General features: G+C 27.9%; 1 protein-coding gene across 3 annotated transcripts in view; it reads right to left on the bottom strand.

Moving 5' to 3' along the window:
- Positions 1-18,279, bottom strand: part of LOC111636601 (multidrug resistance-associated protein 1-like) — a 54,425-nt gene extending 36,146 nt beyond the window's left edge. For 2 of the 3 annotated variants that reach the window (XM_023381881.1, XM_023381882.1), the window contains exons 1-9: positions 17,984-18,279; positions 16,063-16,236; positions 14,964-15,080; positions 14,752-14,889; positions 14,555-14,680; positions 14,426-14,487; positions 9,148-9,276; positions 8,498-8,644; positions 7,752-7,926 (exon numbers count right to left, since the gene is read on the bottom strand). In XM_023381881.1, the coding sequence (XP_023237649.1) occupies positions 7,752-7,926; positions 8,498-8,644; positions 9,148-9,276; positions 14,426-14,487; positions 14,555-14,680; positions 14,752-14,889; positions 14,964-15,080; positions 16,063-16,236; positions 17,984-18,031 (1,116 nt within the window). In that variant the 5' untranslated portion in view covers positions 18,032-18,279. The remainder of the gene's footprint in view (positions 1-7,751; positions 7,927-8,497; positions 8,645-9,147; positions 9,277-14,425; positions 14,488-14,554; positions 14,681-14,751; positions 14,890-14,963; positions 15,081-16,062; positions 16,237-17,983) is intronic. The other variant, XM_023381883.1, reaches the window with a different exon arrangement.
- Between the last annotated feature and the right edge of the window lie 1,546 nt (positions 18,280-19,825).

Here is a 19,825-nt window from a genome sequence, read left to right as displayed (position 1 = left end):
ATAAATATAATAATTAATATAATTCGTATTTAAGTAAGATTGATTTGATATTTTATTAGGCCAGAGTAGACAAATATCAAATTAAATGTTAATTTCAGCTAAATATTTGAATTTCTCTAACCTAATAACTTACTCTGAATCACATATTTGTTTTTTCCAATAATAATTGAATGTTGGAAGTATGCTCAAAGTTTCATCTTCAGGCCTCAATAACCACAAATCTGACTGTTTTAATGGTCTCTTCCAACCCAAAACTGCTAAGCTATATTTGTATAAAAAACAATAAGTTTAATTAATTATTTTTATTAACTTTAAAAATTATTTCAAGATATCCGATAATTTATATAAAATCAATATAATAACCATTAAAGTAAACTTGTTGCAAAAAACTATTTATATTGTAATTTTAAAACACTAAAAGAAAAAGAAATTTATATAATTTTAAATTATGAAGTGTTTATTTTTTTATACAGGGAAAGCTGCCAAAGGTTAAGATAGAATAAAATGTCATTCTCAAAATAGCAGCTACCTGTTTGAGAGTTACTCTAATGTTAGTCTAACACATTCTAACTACAGGTATTGAATAACTAATCAATTAATTTTTAGAAGTCTTTTTCATTTACTAAAATAATACAAAATGACAAAAATGGATTTTTAAAAAATTTTTATGAATTAGTTAGATACACGCACACACACATTCTATAAAATACTCTAATAAATTAAAAGATAGTATTTAGAAAATATGATGATGCCAAGTTCTATGCATATGTATAAGACTTTTGTGTATATATACACTTGCACAACTATATGCATACATAAATATAACATGTAAAGTTAAATACAACCTCAACAAAAACCTCAGAGAGCATGTTATTTTAATTCATCTCTAACTTATTCTTCAAGAATATCAAACAGAAAAATTTTGCACACTTAAAATTATTTCATATCAGTAAACTTTTATTATAAATGAGGATTTTATATAATAATTTTTTATATTGATAATACATTGAAAAAAAGTGGTATGGGCAGTTGAAACAAGCATGCAAGACAAAAAAAAAAAAGCTCAGACAGAGCCATTTCTGACAAATAATACCTCAGACAATACATTAATATTTAATATTTGATAACACTAACAAAACAAATTATTTTGTAGTGTTAGTATCTATTAGACTATGATAATATAATTGATTTGTAATTATATTTTGTATAGGAATATTTGTGTTATTTTCTAGTATTATAAGAATGTTATTTTTTCAGAAATTTCTTCTAAAATAGAGCAATTCTGGAAGATGGTCTATGAAGTAGAAAAAAATTTGAATAAAAATTAATGCTGCTAAATTACAGTAATTTTCATAGTTTAATATTAAAGAAAAACATATATCCTTTAATTATGTATGTCCTAAAGCAGGGTTGTCCAACCTTTTCCTAATGGGCCAAATTAGAAATTTAGGTATATTCAGCAGGCCACAAAAGGTACTTTATATAAATATATACTGTTAAAAAGTTCAAAATGTGAATATCAAATTTTAATAACAAATATATATAATTACAAAAAAGGCTGTATTATTGACAGTAAAAAAAGAAATTATACTTGCACAAAATAAAAATAAACTGAATGCAATTTTTGACTTTGTCTCCCTTTTATAATATTGTCAATATCTGCTTTTATAGTACTAGTCTTAATTCAAAGAATATTAGTTAAATGCAAATCACTCAACCTATTTCAGCAGTTTTGATGTTTTTCATTATGCATGAAAAGAATTGTTCACAACAGTATGTACTATCCCACATACATAACAGTTCTCTAGATAAAACAGTTCTTTAACACAAATTACATCATTATGACATCAAAGTGTATCCAGTGAAACAAGAATAACTTTTACGACATATTTTACCAAAATAAATGAAAATATACCTAAAGAATTTAGGGTGCAGTGGGCCACATAAAAATATTAAGTGTGGCCCATTGGCTGGACATCCCTGGATTATACAATTAATTTATAAACTATCATTTCATAGAAGAGTCTTAAAAAATTTTATAATTGAATTTGCTAGAAAAATTAAATGCAACAAAAATTTTACAAAATCTGACTTCAGCAACATAATAATGTGCTTAAAATAATAATAATGTCAAACTATGTGTAATGTATTAATGGAATTATTAATAATGTTTTGATGGCAATCATTAACGATAGAAGCCAGTGTTTTAGCAAAAATTTTAAGTATTTTGACAGAAGAATGATAATATCTATGTTATGATCCTAGATATTATGCTTGGTTTTGGATTCAATGACTTACAATATCACTTTTATTTTGGAATGAAATATTTATATTTTACAAATATATATCAGTTATAATATTAATTGATGCAGTAAAATTTTAAGATAAAAGTATTTCAATAAATTTCAAAAATTTTACTTTCAAATGATTTCTATTGAAATTCTTTTAATCTTATACAACATTTTCATTTTCTTCCAAATATGTTATTGCAAATATGTTATTCTTCTAATCTATATCAATGAAATTATTAGGTTGTAACAAATTCTATCCAAAATAATTGAAAATTTTATTTGCAGAAAGTTTATTTTTCAGTAATCAATGTGTTGTCCCTTATTGGATATAATCTCAAGCCGTCTTTCAGGCAATTTTCTGACACCTTAATGGAAAATTTCTCTTGATTTAAAATCAAATCATCCCAATACTACATTTTTGAGATCTTCCTGAGAATTGAAGTTCTTTCATTCAACATAATTTTGCAAGCTCCAAAGTAAGTATAATTTTAAGGAGCAAGATCTAAGGAATAAGGGGATGTACCATTTCTCCAGTTCCTCCAGTTTTTTTAGAGGTGATAAGAGCTCTTTTGTGGACAGGCATTAGCATGATGATAGAGAACATAGTCTGGGCATTTTTCTCACAGAGCTTCCATCAAATGGTCCAATTGCTGACAGTAAATTTCAGCTATGATGGTTTCATTCCTTCTCAGCAGCTCAAAATGTATCACACCTTGCATATCCCATCACACACCAAGCAACATCATTGTTGGATGAAGGTTGGTTGTCAGCTGAAGTGCCACTTTATCTCCAGGACTTAGTCACTGAACAATGCTTAATATTCTTATATTGTATTTGATAACAATTTCATCCAAAAATGGAGCTGGGAGATGAGAGTGCAGTGAAATGTGCTGATTGACAGAATGTTCAAGTTGAGCTAGCAGCAGGTCATGTGGCACAGATTTTTCCAACTACAGACCTTTTCCCAGCTCTTTCAAATGATGTTAAATGGTCATATGACTTATGTCCAGTTCTTGTACTGTTGTGAAGAGTTTATTTTCCACCAGAGATTTCAACGCATTGGATAGAATTTATATTATTAGTTACAACAAATCTTTAATAATTTGAACTACCTGTAATGCATGCACAAAGGATATTTTAGGTCAAAATGCTCTTGGCTTTGCCCCCTAACATACCTTTAATACTAATTAGTTACGAAGATGAAAATTTACTATTAAAAATATTAAATTATTAATTACTTTTATTATATTATATGGAAATTTTAATGAAAAGCTGAAAAATGTATTTTAACATATTATAATCAGTATATTTTTTTATTCAGTATATATCATATAATCAGTATATTTTTTTAGTTATGTGGAAAGATTAGAAATGGTTATTAACAAATATTCATCATCATTATATTTTATTTCAGAATTATGACTAATGGCCAGAATTAAATTTCAATGATATTTGTATATAGGTATACCTTGCCTTATGTCAGTAATTGGTTCCGGGAGAGGCGACATAAATCGAAAAACGACGTAAGTGGAATTTACTTGTCTCCGAATCTACTTGTCATAAATTACCATTCCCGGTTCTGTATTTATTTATTAATGCATTTTTAATAATATATGGTTAATAAGGATCTATTTTAATTAAGCTTACAAAGAAATAAATTTTAGTTTTTAATATAGTACAGAAAAAAGTAATCTAAATTTACGAATGCCGGAACTGTAAATACAGTACACACTTGTAAATGTATATATTTTAATATAATTTTATGTGCTTTAAACGTTTTTCTAGTGATATTACGATTTCAATATTTGTGACGGACAGATGTAAAGTCAAATAAAATGACTTTGAACTTGATTTTTATTTTTCCATATACTTTTTTGACAAATGATGTATAATCAGGAATGACGTAACTCGAAATGACATAAGTCGAGGTATACCTGTACTTTATATTTCAGTAACACCCTGAAGACATTAAATTTTATAAAAATAATTTTTACTGCCCAAGGATGAGTTTTCATTTTTCTTGAAATATTTATTAACCAAACTTACTCAATCTTTATTTCAGACAGAAATCCATTATTTCATTTAACTATAGCAAGATTATTCTTATCAGACCAAAGAATATTTAATTCATAGTATAATATTGCAAATATACCTCTATATTTATTTTTACTTTCTGAAATGATTTAGTAGTAACTTTCTACATTATTTAAAGCAGATAAATATGAAGTGTTGTGTTTGATTATTGTTTTTTTATTCTAGTAATAATTTGTCATTTTGTTCAAAATTTGCAATTTACAATTGCTTCTATAAAATAAAAACAGTATTTAAACATTCTTCATATATTTTAAATCAATTGTTCTTTATGATAAACTTTACATATGATTTTAAAAATAATTTTATTATCAAATTAAATGTGTTTTTTGAATTTTTATGTGAATGCAAATTTATGATTGCATTAGTATTTAAGGTTTCATTTTAAAATTTTTGAAATCAGCACAAACTTACCTCTGAAGAATTGAAATTTCTTAAATTATTTTGCAATATATTTGTATTAAACATATATGAGCAGCTTTTTATTTTTAAATACAAAATTAAAATAATATCCAACAATATATAAAAAAATTAACTTACTTTGTAAACCACCAAAATAATAGTTTTGATAGAAATGATGCATATTTGATAGGACATTCTTTCTGAAAATTTAATCTTATCATTTTTAGTAATTTTTTTTTTATATTATCAATTTCAAACATCACTAACCTGCATATCAAGTTTTTCCTCAATTTGTATCTTATCAGCAAAACAATAGAATAGAAATTCTGCTAATATTAGAGGAAAACGTATCATTGCTATAATATAATTAACTGTATTAACATGAATATCTACCTTTAAATAAAAAGAAACACACAGTTACATAATGAAAATAAACTATTATTATTCAATTTNCCAGCAAAAATCTTATTTTCACTTTACCGAGTGCCTAGTAGGTAATTTGCAGATTACCTAGATAATCTGAACATTACCTAGGTAATTTGAGAAATGGAATAATTTTCGCAGCTTTAACGGATCACCCTAGTTAATCTGCAGATTAGCTAGGTAATGCGCACATTAACGGATTTCGAGCTTTAGCGGTAACATATATATGCTCAGAAAAATTTTTTGCTCAGAATCTGCTCAGCAAAATTATTTTTTGCTCAGAGAAGTATATGTTCCGCTGATCTACAAAAAAAATTTAGAGGGAACATTGGTGGTAGGAGTCAAGCAGTAGTTCAACATCGCAGCATAACTAGACTAAGCAAGAATTCTGCGTTATTGAACACGACCCTGATCTGTCGTCCCGGTCAGCGATTTTGAAAAAGTGGCAACACTACTTAATGTATGGAGTCAACTGAATGTTGAGTGACGCATTTTTAATATTTTGTAAAACTAATTAATATTAATTTAACTTTTTATGTATTATTATTTATTTTAAAATTCGTTGCTATAGAAATGCGTGTTCCTTTAAATTGCATGTGTTGTTCTGTTTATTCAATGTTTGTTCATTGTTTAAACTTACACTTAAAGAAGTATTTTTTGGATGAAAGTGATTGTTTAAATTAAAGATAAGTTACATGATGTTAATATTTAACTATTTTATTATAATTTTCACTTGTCTAATGTGGTTTTAACAAAACCATTTGATAATTAAGGAATACAAATTCACACTAAATATTTTTGTTAAAAATTATCTAGATAAAATGCTTAATTGTGTATATATGAGAACAGTTTTATTATACAAAGTTTAACATTAACCATGAAAAATAAATGATTTTCATATTTATAATGTACAAGTTCATACAGTAATGTGATGCTTTCTAAGGCATCTATTTTCACCAACAATTGAATATAATGACAAATATACAAAGGTTTGAGGTTTGCATTGTAAATCATGTGTATTTTAAAATTTGCATAACAAACAAAAATTTCTACTTGAATCAATAGTAAATTCCATAGTTGCAGCCTGAACTCGTAAATTTTACCCTACTTACACTAGATGAAAATGATGGAATGTGCTGTACTAATAAATAATTTCAATATATAACATGGATAGCAGAAAATAGTTTATACAGGAAAATTTATTGTTTGGAAATGAGCTGAATTGAACAGACCAAAAAACTATTGTTAAACTTAATATACCATTAGCCCAACAGTTTTGTTTATAAGTAGTACTTTGGAAACAGATAGTTATGTAAATTACAAATAAAAAGTGGTTAAGAAAAGGTTTGAATCGACTTGTTAGTGCCAAAGCCAGTAAGTATACCAAGAAAACAATTAAAGAATTTAACTATTCTTCCAAGATATTTGTTGTGATGAATTTTTGAATAGTCAGTACCACCTAAATGACATGTTATCATTTACATGTGTAAATGACACCATTAATGACCAAAGCAAATAATAATGCAGGATGTCTTTTCCTATTTTTTACATTTTTTTCTTTTTATAAAATTAAAAACAAAAAATCTAAATATCTTTAACAACATTAAGGTTATTTAAAAAGTTTCTACGTTTTCACAGATGAATTAACCTTAAAGGATCAACACGATAACTAATGGGCGGTTGGAATAAAAATCGCCCTTCCGTGAAAATTGATCATCTACATGACATTTTTTTTTTTTTGCTTTGTTACTTGCAAACAAAAATTGATTGTTGATTATTCTGCATCAGTTATTGGTGCACTCTAACCCCTTAATTGGACCAAAAAAAAAAAGTAAAACAGAAAAAACAAACTTGTTGAAATTTANAACAATTAAAGAATTTAACTATTCTTCCAAGATATTTGTTGTGATGAATTTTTGAATAGTCAGTACCACCTAAATGACATGTTATCATTTACATGTGTAAATGACACCATTAATGACCAAAGCAAATAATAATGCAGGATGTCTTTTCCTATTTTTTACATTTTTTTCTTTTTATAAAATAAACTAAATTATATTAAAGTAAAATAAAATACTTTGAGTAAGCTGATTACTCAAAAGTTCAAATAGTTAAATTTTGAAAACCCAAACTTCTAAAAATCAAATTTTTTTTATATATTTCAAGATTATTATACAAAATGTTAGATGTTCTGTAGAGGATAACTTGAGTATCTAAAGTATTTTTTTGAATTTGTAATCCTAATTTTGAATATTAAAATCAAATTGTTATGAATTTATAATTATTTTGAATAGAACTGATTCTAAATTGGCTGTCTTTTGTTACATAAAGAACATGCAGTAAAATCAATCACTGCTGTTCATTATTTACATTCGATAACCACAATTCTTCCAAATAAGAAGATAAACTCTCATAAAATTATATTTACATAATTCCATAATAAAGTGTAGTAGAAGAATCTTAATTATTGATGAAACAACTTTAGCTGCAGCCGTTTTAGTGGGAAAAAATATTTTCAAGTTGTGTAAAATATTTAAACTTTACCTTTCTGTAGATTGCAGATATCAATACCGTTCTTACTCTCAATCCAGTTACAAACATGTCATTGAAATAAACACCAAGGACTATTGACTGAAGGAAAATTGTGACAAACATGGCAAGAACATATGCGATTCCTTTCCACAAAGGTTCATCTCCTGCTGTAAAGTTAATCAATAATCTAAATAAAAATAATGCAATTATTANAGATTGGTTGAGGGCCTAGGCCAGGGGTGGCGAACCTATGGCAGGCGTGCCCAAAGTGGCACATAGGGAGAAATCATCTGGGACGTAATTTATCATACGATTTCTGTCTTTTTCAATCATCTTTTTGGTTTATCACCTGATCATCCTTTTTTCAATCAGCCTTTTTACATTTATTCTAATTAAAGCATATTCGTTTAATTTCTTTAAATATCGTTATTCGAAGTCAGAAACTTTGGCACGCATAAACATCTTTAAAGGTAAGTATGCTTACAAAATGACACGTGAACACGAAAAGGTTCGCCATCCCTGGCCTAGGCAATTGCCCTTTTTCCCCATAGGATAACACGCCACTGAATATGTAATGATACATAATTTCACATAATAACTCACCATTCTAGAAATATTAAGTATCGTCCACGGAATTGCCTTTTCCGAGCTTCTGTAAATAAAATATATTTCCAAAGGNTAAATAAAAATAATGCAATTATTAAATATATGACATGCTTTTTTTCTAATTTAAAAAGTTTAAAACTTTAAACACTTACCCAAGTATTTGAGGATTTACAAATTGCAAAATGTCATAAATTAATTTTAATGAAGAACCTCCCAAAAAGTATAATCCAAATGTTTTAATCAAAATTGAGACAATGTTTATTTCAATTTTTTTGTTGGAAGTTTTCATTCTTGAATTACTACATAAAATGAAAATATATTTGTCTATTCATTTTCTAATAAATATGACATAAAATTCAATTATTTTTCAGCATACATTTACATATTTTTTTAATGTGAAAGATAGCTAAATTTCCTTTATGTACTGGTAAAATACAAGATATATTGCACTTAATCATATTATATGAGAAAAATTAGGACAAATTATTTTGGTATAATTAGAATGTAAAAGTTTAGATATACCAGATGTAGAATGATTGGAAAAAAACTTCTTCACACATACAAGAAGTCTTTACTTGTAGAATTGTATTTCATATTTTAGCTGTTGTTTTGGAATATTTAAAATAGAAACACATTTAAAGATGAAAAGTCCAATAGTTAATAATGTATTTGATAATTTTGCAGTTTAAGTTAATTATTAAAATTATACATTAAGTTTTTCTATAAGAATATTTTGCAAACTAAAATGAAAACAAAAATTTNTTCAGCTAAATATTTGAATTTCTCTAACCTAATAACTTACTCTGAATCACATATTTGTTTTTTCCAATAATAATTGAATGTTGGAAGTATGCTCAAAGTTTCATCTTCAGGCCTCAATAACCACAAATCTGACTGTTTTAATGGTCTCTTCCAACCCAAAACTGCTAAGCTATATTTGTATAAAAAACAATAAGTTTAATTAATTATTTTTATTAACTTTAAAAATTATTTCAAGATATCCGATAATTTATATAAAATCAATATAATAACCATTAAAGTAAACTTGTTGCAAAAAACTATTTATATTGTAATTTTAAAACACTAAAAGAAAAAGAAATTTATATAATTTTAAATTATGAAGTGTTTATTTTTTTATACAGGGAAAGCTGCCAAAGGTTAAGATAAAATAAAATGTCATTCTCAAAATAGCAGCTACCTGTTTGAGTGTTACTCTAATGTTAGTCTAACACATTCTAACTACAGGTATTGAATAACTAATCAATTAATTTTTAGAAGTGTTTTTTCATTTACTAAAATAATACAAAATGACAAAAATGGATTTTTAAAAAATTTTTATGAATTAGTTAGATACACGCACACACACATTCTATAAAATACTCTAATAAATTAAAAGATAGTATTTAGAAAATATGATGATGCCAAGTTCTATGCATATGTATAAGACTTTTGTGTATATATACACTTGCACAACTATATGCATACATAAATATAACATGTAAAGTTAAATACAACCTCAACAAAAACCTCAGAGAGCATGTTATTTTAATTCATCTCTAACTTATTCTTCAAGAATATCAAACAGAAAAATTTTGCACACTTAAAATTATTTCATATCAGTAAACTTTTATTATAAATGAGGATTTTATATAATAATTTTTTATATTGATAATACATTGAAAAAAAGTGGTATGGGCAGTTGAAACAAGCATGCAAGACAAAAAAAAAAAAGCTCAGACAGAGCCATTTCTGACAAATAATACCTCAGACAATACATTAATATTTAATATTTGATAACACTAACAAAACAAATTATTTTGTAGTGTTAGTATCTATTAGACTATGATAATATAATTGATTTGTAATTATATTTTGTATAGGAATATTTGTGTTATTTTCTAGTATTATAAGAATGTTATTTTTTCAGAAATTTCTTCTAAAATAGAGCAATTCTGGAAGATGGTCTATGAAGTAGAAAAAAATTTGAATAAAAATTAATGCTGCTAAATTACAGTAATTTTCATAGTTTAATATTAAAGAAAAACATATATCCTTTAATTATGTATGTCCTAAAGCAGGGTTGTCCAACCTTTTCCTAATGGGCCAAATTAGAAATTTAGGTATATTCAGCAGGCCACAAAAGGTACTTTATATAAATATATACTGTTAAAAAGTTCAAAATGTGAATATCAAATTTTAATAACAAATATATATAATTACAAAAAAGGCTGTATTATTGACAGTAAAAAAAGAAATTATACTTGCACAAAATAAAAATAAACTGAATGCAATTTTTGACTTTGTCTCCCTTTTATAATATTGTCAATATCTGCTTTTATAGTACTAGTCTTAATTCAAAGAATATTAGTTAAATGCAAATCACTCAACCTATTTCAGCAGTTTTGATGTTTTTCATTATGCATGAAAAGAATTGTTCACAACAGTATGTACTATCCCACATACATAACAGTTCTCTAGATAAAACAGTTCTTTAACACAAATTACATCATTATGACATCAAAGTGTATCCAGTGAAACAAGAATAACTTTTACGACATATTTTACCAAAATAAATGAAAATATACCTAAAGAATTTAGGGTGCAGTGGGCCACATAAAAATATTAAGTGTGGCCCATTGGCTGGACATCCCTGTCCTAAAGCTTTTGTAAATGAGATCACAAAGGATTATACAATAAATTTATAAACTATCATTTCATGGAAAGAGTCTTAGAAAATTTTATAATTGAATTTGCTGGAAAAATTAAATGCAACAAAAATTTTACAAAATCTGACTTCAGCAACATAATAATGTGCTTAAATTAATAATAATGTCAAACTATGTGTAATATATTAATGGAATTATTAATAATGTTTTGATGGCAATCATTAACGATAGAAGCCAGTGTTTTAGCAAAAATTTTAACTATTTTGACAGAAGAATGATATTGATAATATCTATGTTATGATCCTAGATATTATGCTTGGTTTTGGATTCAATGACTTACAATATCACTTTTATTTTGGATGAAATATTTATATTTTACAAATATATATCAGTTATAATATTAATTGATGCAGTAAAATTTTAAGATAAAAGTATTTCAATAAATTTCAAAAATTTTACTTTCGAATGATTTCTATTGAAATTCTTTTAATCTTATACAACATTTTCATTTTCTTCCAAATATGTAATTGCAAATATGTTATTCTTGTAATCTATATCAATGAAATTATCAGGTTGTAACATAAATTCTATCCAAAATAATTGAAAATTTTATTTGCAGGAAGTTTATTTTTCACTCATCAATGTATTGTCCCCAGTGGTGTAGCATGGGTGTCAGCCGCCTGGGGTGGAGGAAAATTTTGCTGCCCCTTTATTTATGTATCTCAATTTAAAAGACTAAAATTCAGTTTCGTCCCAGAATAAGTAATGAAAAATTCCGTGCTCATTTCAATCAGTCTGAATCATAGGTGCAACAAAAATATGAAATGAAATGGTTCAAATTTTTACAAGATATTATTATTATTATTTGTTGTGAAATTTTGCCGCCCCACTATGCTACCCCACTGATTGTCTCTTATCAGATATAATCTCAAGCCACCTTTCAGGCAATTTTCTGATACCCTAATGGAAACTTCTCTTGATTTAAAATCAAATCATCCCAATACTACATTTTTGAGATCTTCCTGAGAATTGAAGTTCTTTCATTCAACATAATTTTGCAAGCTCCAAAATAAATATAATTTGAAGGAGCAAGATATGGGGAATAAGGGGATGAATCATTTTTCCAGTTCCTCCAGTTTTTTAGAGGTGATAAGAGCTCTTTTGTGGACAGGCATTATCATTATGATAGAGAACATAGTCTGGGCTATTTTCTCACAGAGCTTCCATCAAATGGTCCAATTGCTGACAGTAAATTTCAGCTATGATGGTTTCATTCCTTCTCAGCAGCTCAAAATTTATCACATCTTGTATATCACATCACATACCAAGCAACATCATTGTTGGATGAAGGTTGGTTGTCAGCTGAAGTGCCACTTTATCTCCAGGACTGAGTCCTGGACAATGTTTAATATTCTTATGTTGTATTTGGTAACAATTTCATCCAAAAATGGAGCTCAGAGATGAGAGTGCAATGAAATGTGCAGATTGACAGAATGTTCAAGTTGAGCTAGCAGCAGGTGATGTGGCACAGATTTTTCCAACTAAAGCCCTTTTCCCAGCTCTTCGAAATGATGTTAAATGGTCATATGACTTATGTCCAGTTCTTGTACTGTTGTGAAGAGTTTATTTTCCACCAGAGATTTCAACGCATTGGATAGAATTTATATTACTAGTTACAACAAATCTTTAATAATTTGAACTACCTGTAATGCATGCACAAAGGATATTTTAGGTCAAAATGCTCTTGGCTTTGCCCCCTAACATACCTTTAATAGTAATTAGTTATGAAGATGAAAATTTACTATTAAAAATATTAAATTATTAATTACAGGTAACCCCTGTATAACACAGGAGTTATGTTCCAAAAAATTGCTGTGTTATGGAAATCTGTGTTATACGAAACAAAGATCTAGTACGAAAAGGAAGGTTAGATTCCAAAAATTAAAAAACATGCTATTATATTTTCATAATTAAGATAAATATCTTTATTAAAATTTTCTTAAGTGATACATATTAATATAAATTAAACAATGTCTTTTTTGTCATCACTAAAAGCACTATTAACTGAGAGCGTTTTCTTTTTGGCAAGTTATCCTTATCCTCTGATCATTTTTCTGCATTATCTTCAGATCCATGCTCTACCTTTTGCAAAAAGTTTGTAATTTTAGATTGCTTGCTTCTAGATAAAAGATCTTTATAAATTTCCTTATATGGTGCTAAGCACTTATAAAGAAGAAAGCAAGTATGGAATAAGGGAAAAACATCTGGCAGCATCAGAAGCAGAAGCGTCGAGATCTGGCAACATTGAAACAAGTTTCGAGAAGGATCATGTGTATCGACAGAAGGCGAGTAAAGAAAATTTACATACTTATGTACTAATAGTTCACGAAAATTATTATTTTCGTGAAATATTTGTACTTAAGTATGTAAAAATTTATTACATTTCATGTTGTACGAGGGTTTTACCCAATTCTCAAACCATGTCAGAGTGAATCCATGCTATAGAAGTGCTGTGTTATACAGGGGTTACCTGCACTTTTATTATATTATATGAAAATTTTAATAAAAAGCTGAAAAATGTATTTTAACATATTATAATCAGTACATTTTTTTAGTTAAGTGGAAAGACTAGAAATGGTTATTAATAAATATTCATCATTATTAGATTTTATTTCAGTATTTTGACTAATGGCCAGAATTAAATTCCAATGATATTTGTATACTTTATATTTCAGTATTACTCTGAAGACATTAATATTTATAAAAATAATTTTTACTGCCCAAGGATGAGTTTTCATTTTTCTTGAAATATTCATTAACCAAACTTACTCAATCTTTATTTCAGACAGAAATCCATTATTTCATTTAACTACAGCAAGATTATTCTTATCAGACCAAAGAATATTTAATTCATAGTATAATATTGCAAATATACCTCTATATTTGTTTTTACTTTCTGAAATGATTTAGTAGTAACTTTCTACATTATTTAAAGCAGATAAATATGAAGTGTTGTGTTTGATTATTGTTTTCTTATTCTAGTAATAATTTGTCATTTTGTTCAAAATTTGCAATTTACAATTGCTTCTATAAAATAAAAACAGTATTTAAACATTCTTCATATATTTTAAATCAATTGTTCTTTATGATAAACTTTACATATGATTTTAAAAATAATTTTATTATCAAATTAAATGTGTTTTTTGAATTTTTATGTGAATGCAAATTTATGATTGCATTAGTATTTAAGGTTTCATTTTAAAATTTTTGAAATCAGCACAAACTTACCTCTGAAGAATTGAAATTTCTTAAATTATTTTGCAATATATTTGTATTAAACATATATGAGCAGCTTTTTATTTTTAAATACAAAATTAAAATAATATCCAACAATATATAAAAAAATTAACTTACTTTGTAAACCACCAAAATAATAGTTTTGATAGAAATGATGCATATTTGATAGGACATTCTTTCTGAAAATTTAATCTTATCATTTTTAGTAATTTTTTTTTTATATTATCAATTTCAAACATCACTAACCTGCATATCAAGTTTTTCCTCAATTTGTATCTTATCAGCAAAACAATAGAATAGAAATTCTGCTAATATTAGAGGAAAACGTATCATTGCTATAATATAATTAACTGTATTAACATGAATATCTACCTTTAAATAAAAAGAAACACACAGTTACATAATGAAAATAAACTATTATTATTCAATTTAAATGCATTTACCTCCAAAAATAGATTGCTTAAATGTGAATAATAGAAGCCAAAATTTCCGATTGTCATTAACAACAAAAATATAAAAATAATTCCAGATGAATAAATTCCTTTTCTTTGTCCACAAATAGCTAAAATTATGAATAAAGCCTAAAAAAAGAATAAAATCCTTGATGAATATTATATATTATTAATTAAATTTTAAATAAACTTAAATTCCTTACCAAAGTACATATTGAAATAATATTAGAAACAATATAGACAGGAGGTAAATTGGGTGAAGTATGTAAATCATTTATTAGATCAATTATTGACACTGCAATTAATAAAAGAGCTAGTACCTGGAATAAAAATAAAAGTAGATTAAATTACTTTATTGAAATTCATAATTATTAATAAGAAATACAAATAAAATTTTACATTCAGATAAGTTACAATAGCTATTGATATATCTTCAAAAATATATTTTATGTCAGTTCTTAAAATTCTGAACATGTTTTGTAAGAGTATAAATACTAATTTATTTTTTCTTTAAACATAAATACATCTATTATCTCAAGACTTTAGGCTTATACAGTACTGTATTTTTGTTCAAAATGTTTTCTAAGATAATCAATTTTACTTTAATGGCATTAGTTCACATTATTTCAGTCTTTGTCTAAGAAAAAGGTTCATTGGTTGTGGAATCAATTACGGTTTTTAAATAAGTATAAAGTTTTTCTTGTTTGAATAAAATATATTCATTAGTATCACATTTTAATTTTCCTAATTATTATTAATTGTGTTATTTTTTATTAATTACTTGGTTATTTCGTTAACAGGACATAACTTCATGGGGGCCAAGCGAATTTGAACTAGAGGCCCCATGTGCAATGCAGTGCAGTGAAATATTGACTTCAGACACTTTCTTTTGAGGGAATTTTTTCTTATAAAAGATTGGTTGAGGGCCTAGGCCAGGGGTGGCGAACCTATGGCAGGCGTGCCCAAAGTGGCACATAGGGAGAAATCATCTGGGACGTAATTTATCATACGATTTCTGTCTTTTTCAATCATCTTTTTGGTTTATCACCTGATCATCCTTTTTTCAATCAGCCTTTTTACATTTATTCTAATTAAAGCATATTCGTTTAATTTCTTTAAATATCGTTATTCGAAGTCAGAAACTTTGGCACGCATAAACATCTTTAAAGGTAAGTATGCTTACAAAATGACACGTGAACACGAAAAGGTTCGCCATCCCTGGCCTAGGCAATTGCCCTTTTTCCCCATAGGATAACACGCCACTGAATATGTAATGATACATAATTTCACATAATAACTCACCATTCTAGAAATATTAAGTATCGTCCACGGAATTGCCTTTTCCGAGCTTCTGTAAATAAAATATATTTCCAAAGGCATAAATAGCCATAGAAATCCACACGGAATCCAAACAAAAGCAATGTTCCGAAAGCATATTGGCAACACTAAAGTCTCTCCGTTCCAAACTTCTTCAGTCTGAAATTAAACGTATCATCAATAATTTTCACATTCAGTAGTTATAAATTTATTATTAACCATTCGCTATTTTAATTTCTTTGCATCAAATCAAGTCTTTTGCGCATTGCTCGTTGTTAAATCTGCAGAGCGTAGCAATAAATACGGAGCACCTCCGTAGGCAGCATTCAAGTTTTCTTCGAACCCAAATGCTACTTAAGTCGATTCTTATAAATCGCATTTAATAATACAAAGGTTTTTATAGTCCTTTACTTTTATTTTGATATATTTATTTAATATTTTAAATGTTCGTATAGAATATTACTTAAACAATAATCAAATTTCAACAGAAATCCTTGTTACGATTTAAAACCGGAATTAGTTCTTACGATACGAAATATACAGTTTCAGCAATAGCAGCCTACATATTCAAACGACGAATTCCTTGCACAATATACCGATATAATTTTAATCTCAAATCTAAGCATTTATCTCGTATCAAATACTGCGCGAATCAATCGCATCTCATCAATAATCAAAGACGATAATAATAATAATATAAATTAAATCTAAGATCAAATACAGTATTTGTTATCAATAATTTTACAGCAAAAACAATAAGACCTATTTATATAAATGATTTTGCTGTTTATCGCATATTTACATAAAGAAAGAATTTCGATTAAGTGAAAATTTTCCATTCGAGATTTCGTTTTCATTTCGAAACTTTTAATGTTTGAATTGGACATAAAATTAACAAATTGATAACGTACGGCATCTAGTTTAAATTTATAACTGGTTTCGATGTTTTATTTACAAGTATTTGTTTTATTCACAACACTAAAAATACGCCAGAACCCACTTTTCATCAAAAGAGGAATAGTCATCGATGGCATTCTTCGATCAATCGTGGTTTTTGCAGTTTCGAAACATTGAAATAAATGCAATAGTTTGGAAGAATATCGAAGGAATTCGGACGAATTAACAAGAGTTCGAGCGATTTATAGTAGAAATTGGCGAATACTCGATAGCAGAAAGTACAGGCCATTCGTGATCGCGATCGTTACTTCGATACAACGTAATTTCCAATACTACGAATACCTTCAATATGGCCCCAGAAGCCAATGGAACCAGGAATGTATTATAACGGATTACGTTTCCGACTGATAGCAAAGGCCGATCCGGAAGGAGGGGGACCGGACCAAAAATTTAAAACGTTTGAATAATGAATAAGTAACTTTTACTAACGCGTGCCAACCGTCGCTGGATGGACGGTCCGATAAAGAAAATTGGTCATAGTAAATACTTTTTAAAAGCGTTTTAAAAGTTGTAAGAAATGAATTTTAATTTTCTCTCGTCAGTGGTATTGTATACACCAGTGTTTACCGCGTCTTTTTTCCACCTCCGGTTTAATTCGCGAGAAGAAAAGAAGCAGACTACATCCCGAACGATTTCCAATTCTTGTTTTCTTAAAATAAATAAATAAATTTCCAGCAAGTGAGAACGAGAATAATTATTTGTTAATCTTATTATAGTGGAGATAAAAATCGGTCAAATTACAATGCGCTTACAATAGGAAAAACACAGTATTAATTAATAAAACTTAACAGATTTCTGGTGTCGATTACTTGTGTGACAACCAACAGAAAGACAAAATAATAAAGGAAATGGTGGAGGAGTCTTCACTTAGTCTTTTTTTCTAACGAATAAATTAGTAGAAATCGTTTACTTTTGATTTGACGATAAAAATTTTCGAGCCATACATTACCCAAAAACGGGATCCGCAGAAATTCGTAAATCCTCCTTCCAACTCCATTTTAGTTTCTAACGCAAACGGTACGTCGACCGGTTTTTGTCCCTTGTACCGTAAAATTATCTAAGTCATCGGAGATAATCGATAAAATAACCGTTCTATACGTAATCGATAATCACGCGCTGAATTGCGCATTAACAATTAATTCTTGTGTCATTCATTTTGCGGAAAAATAAATCTCGAACAAACCCAGTCTCCGAGTTTACTTCCCCAGCTTCCACGGTCGTCTGCTTTCTTGCTGTGTGTATATATAGAATTGCGCCACTATGACGGCTCCGTCTACATTAACCATTGAAATGTACATTTTTTTTTTTTTTAAATTTAAAATGCGAATTAAATCGCCGCATTAAGTAATTTTATTTCACTTAATACGAATAAATTTTTAAATAATTACGTAAAAACTACACATCTGAAAAAGTCTGTCTTTCGATTAAATCATCGATTCGGCTTAAAGAGTGAAGAAGGTTACGGGGGAAGCGCGAGAGACGAAAATAAGGAAATTGGGTTTTCTAAATGGAAAAGAAACGAGTCAACTAATAATGCATTGAATACGAATTATTCGTTACGTAGTTACGTTGTATTTTGAAAGTTATGGCAATGCAACACTTGGGCGATCTCACGTAGTTACGAAACATTCCAGTCGGAAGAATTCGATTTCACTACCAGAGGACAACGATTAAAATGTCTTCCTGGCCACTTGGAATTTAACTTCCATTCTTCTATTACTGCCGAAATCGTCCTCCGTGTTTTCCTTTCCCTAATCTCGCTTATAAACGTTATAATAGTATTTAACGTGTAAACAAAATGAACGTTGTAAACCAGGGGTGGCTAACACGAGGCCAGCGGCCCGCCAGGAGTCATGTTGAGGTCCGTGGAGCTAGGTCAAATGAACGTAAATGTTAACTTTATTGTACATATCACCTAAAGAACATTACGTCATGAGTTATTCGTATCGTGTATTTTTAAATTATGCTAAGAGAAATTTGAAATATCTTTCATTTTAGAAAAATTCATAGATTTTTAGTTATTTCAAATATCCCGCTATTTGACACTCAAGGTTACTTAGTTTTTTGTCCGACGCTAGGTGTTGATAAAATTTAATATGAGACTTTAGCTATATATGTTCTGTGGTCTTCGGCGTTTTCGGGAAGCTCACAATGCTATCGGGCTCATACTCATAACTACTTTCAGTCCAGCTTGACAAAGTTCCGTGTTATTCTGTAGTTTCGTATTATTATCGCCAATGCATCTGGAGAGATTTTGCAATCGACGTTAAAATACATATTTATAATTACAGTTCAAACTATTTTAACCAAGTAGCCTGTCTACCATATGGATTATATAAGTAAATAAACCCTGAAACGTTGGAGAAATTTCATCAAGTTGGTTTGGAAGAGTTCTATGAAACATATTTGGACAAGGATAAATATCCTGCGTTTTACAAACATGCTCTGTCGATGGTTTCGCTATGTGGAAACACTTATGCGTGTGAACAGCTTTTTAGTCCCATGAAGTACATCAAATCACAAGTGAGATCGAATTACTGATGTTCATTTGGAAAACTGTTTGCGTTTAGCGGCATCATCAGTGGAGATCAATTTTGATGCACTTACAAGTTAGTTCTGTAAAACAAAGTCAGATGTCTCACTTTTAAATATTTTTAAATTGTCTAATAAATATGTTTGATTCTCGGTTATGTTTTATTTTCTTCAAAAAAATAAATACTGTATACCTATTTTTTGTGTTTTTTACATTAAACCAGGCAAGTGTTTGACCACGATCTCACCTACTGGGAAG

Source organism: Centruroides sculpturatus, unplaced genomic scaffold (genome assembly GCF_000671375.1).
Source record: "Centruroides sculpturatus isolate CEXI.00-Female unplaced genomic scaffold, Cexi_2.0 scaffold920, whole genome shotgun sequence".
NCBI lineage: Eukaryota > Metazoa > Arthropoda > Arachnida > Scorpiones > Buthidae > Centruroides > Centruroides sculpturatus.
Note: the sequence above shows the minus strand (reverse complement) of the source record. Positions and strands in the feature narration are given on the sequence as shown.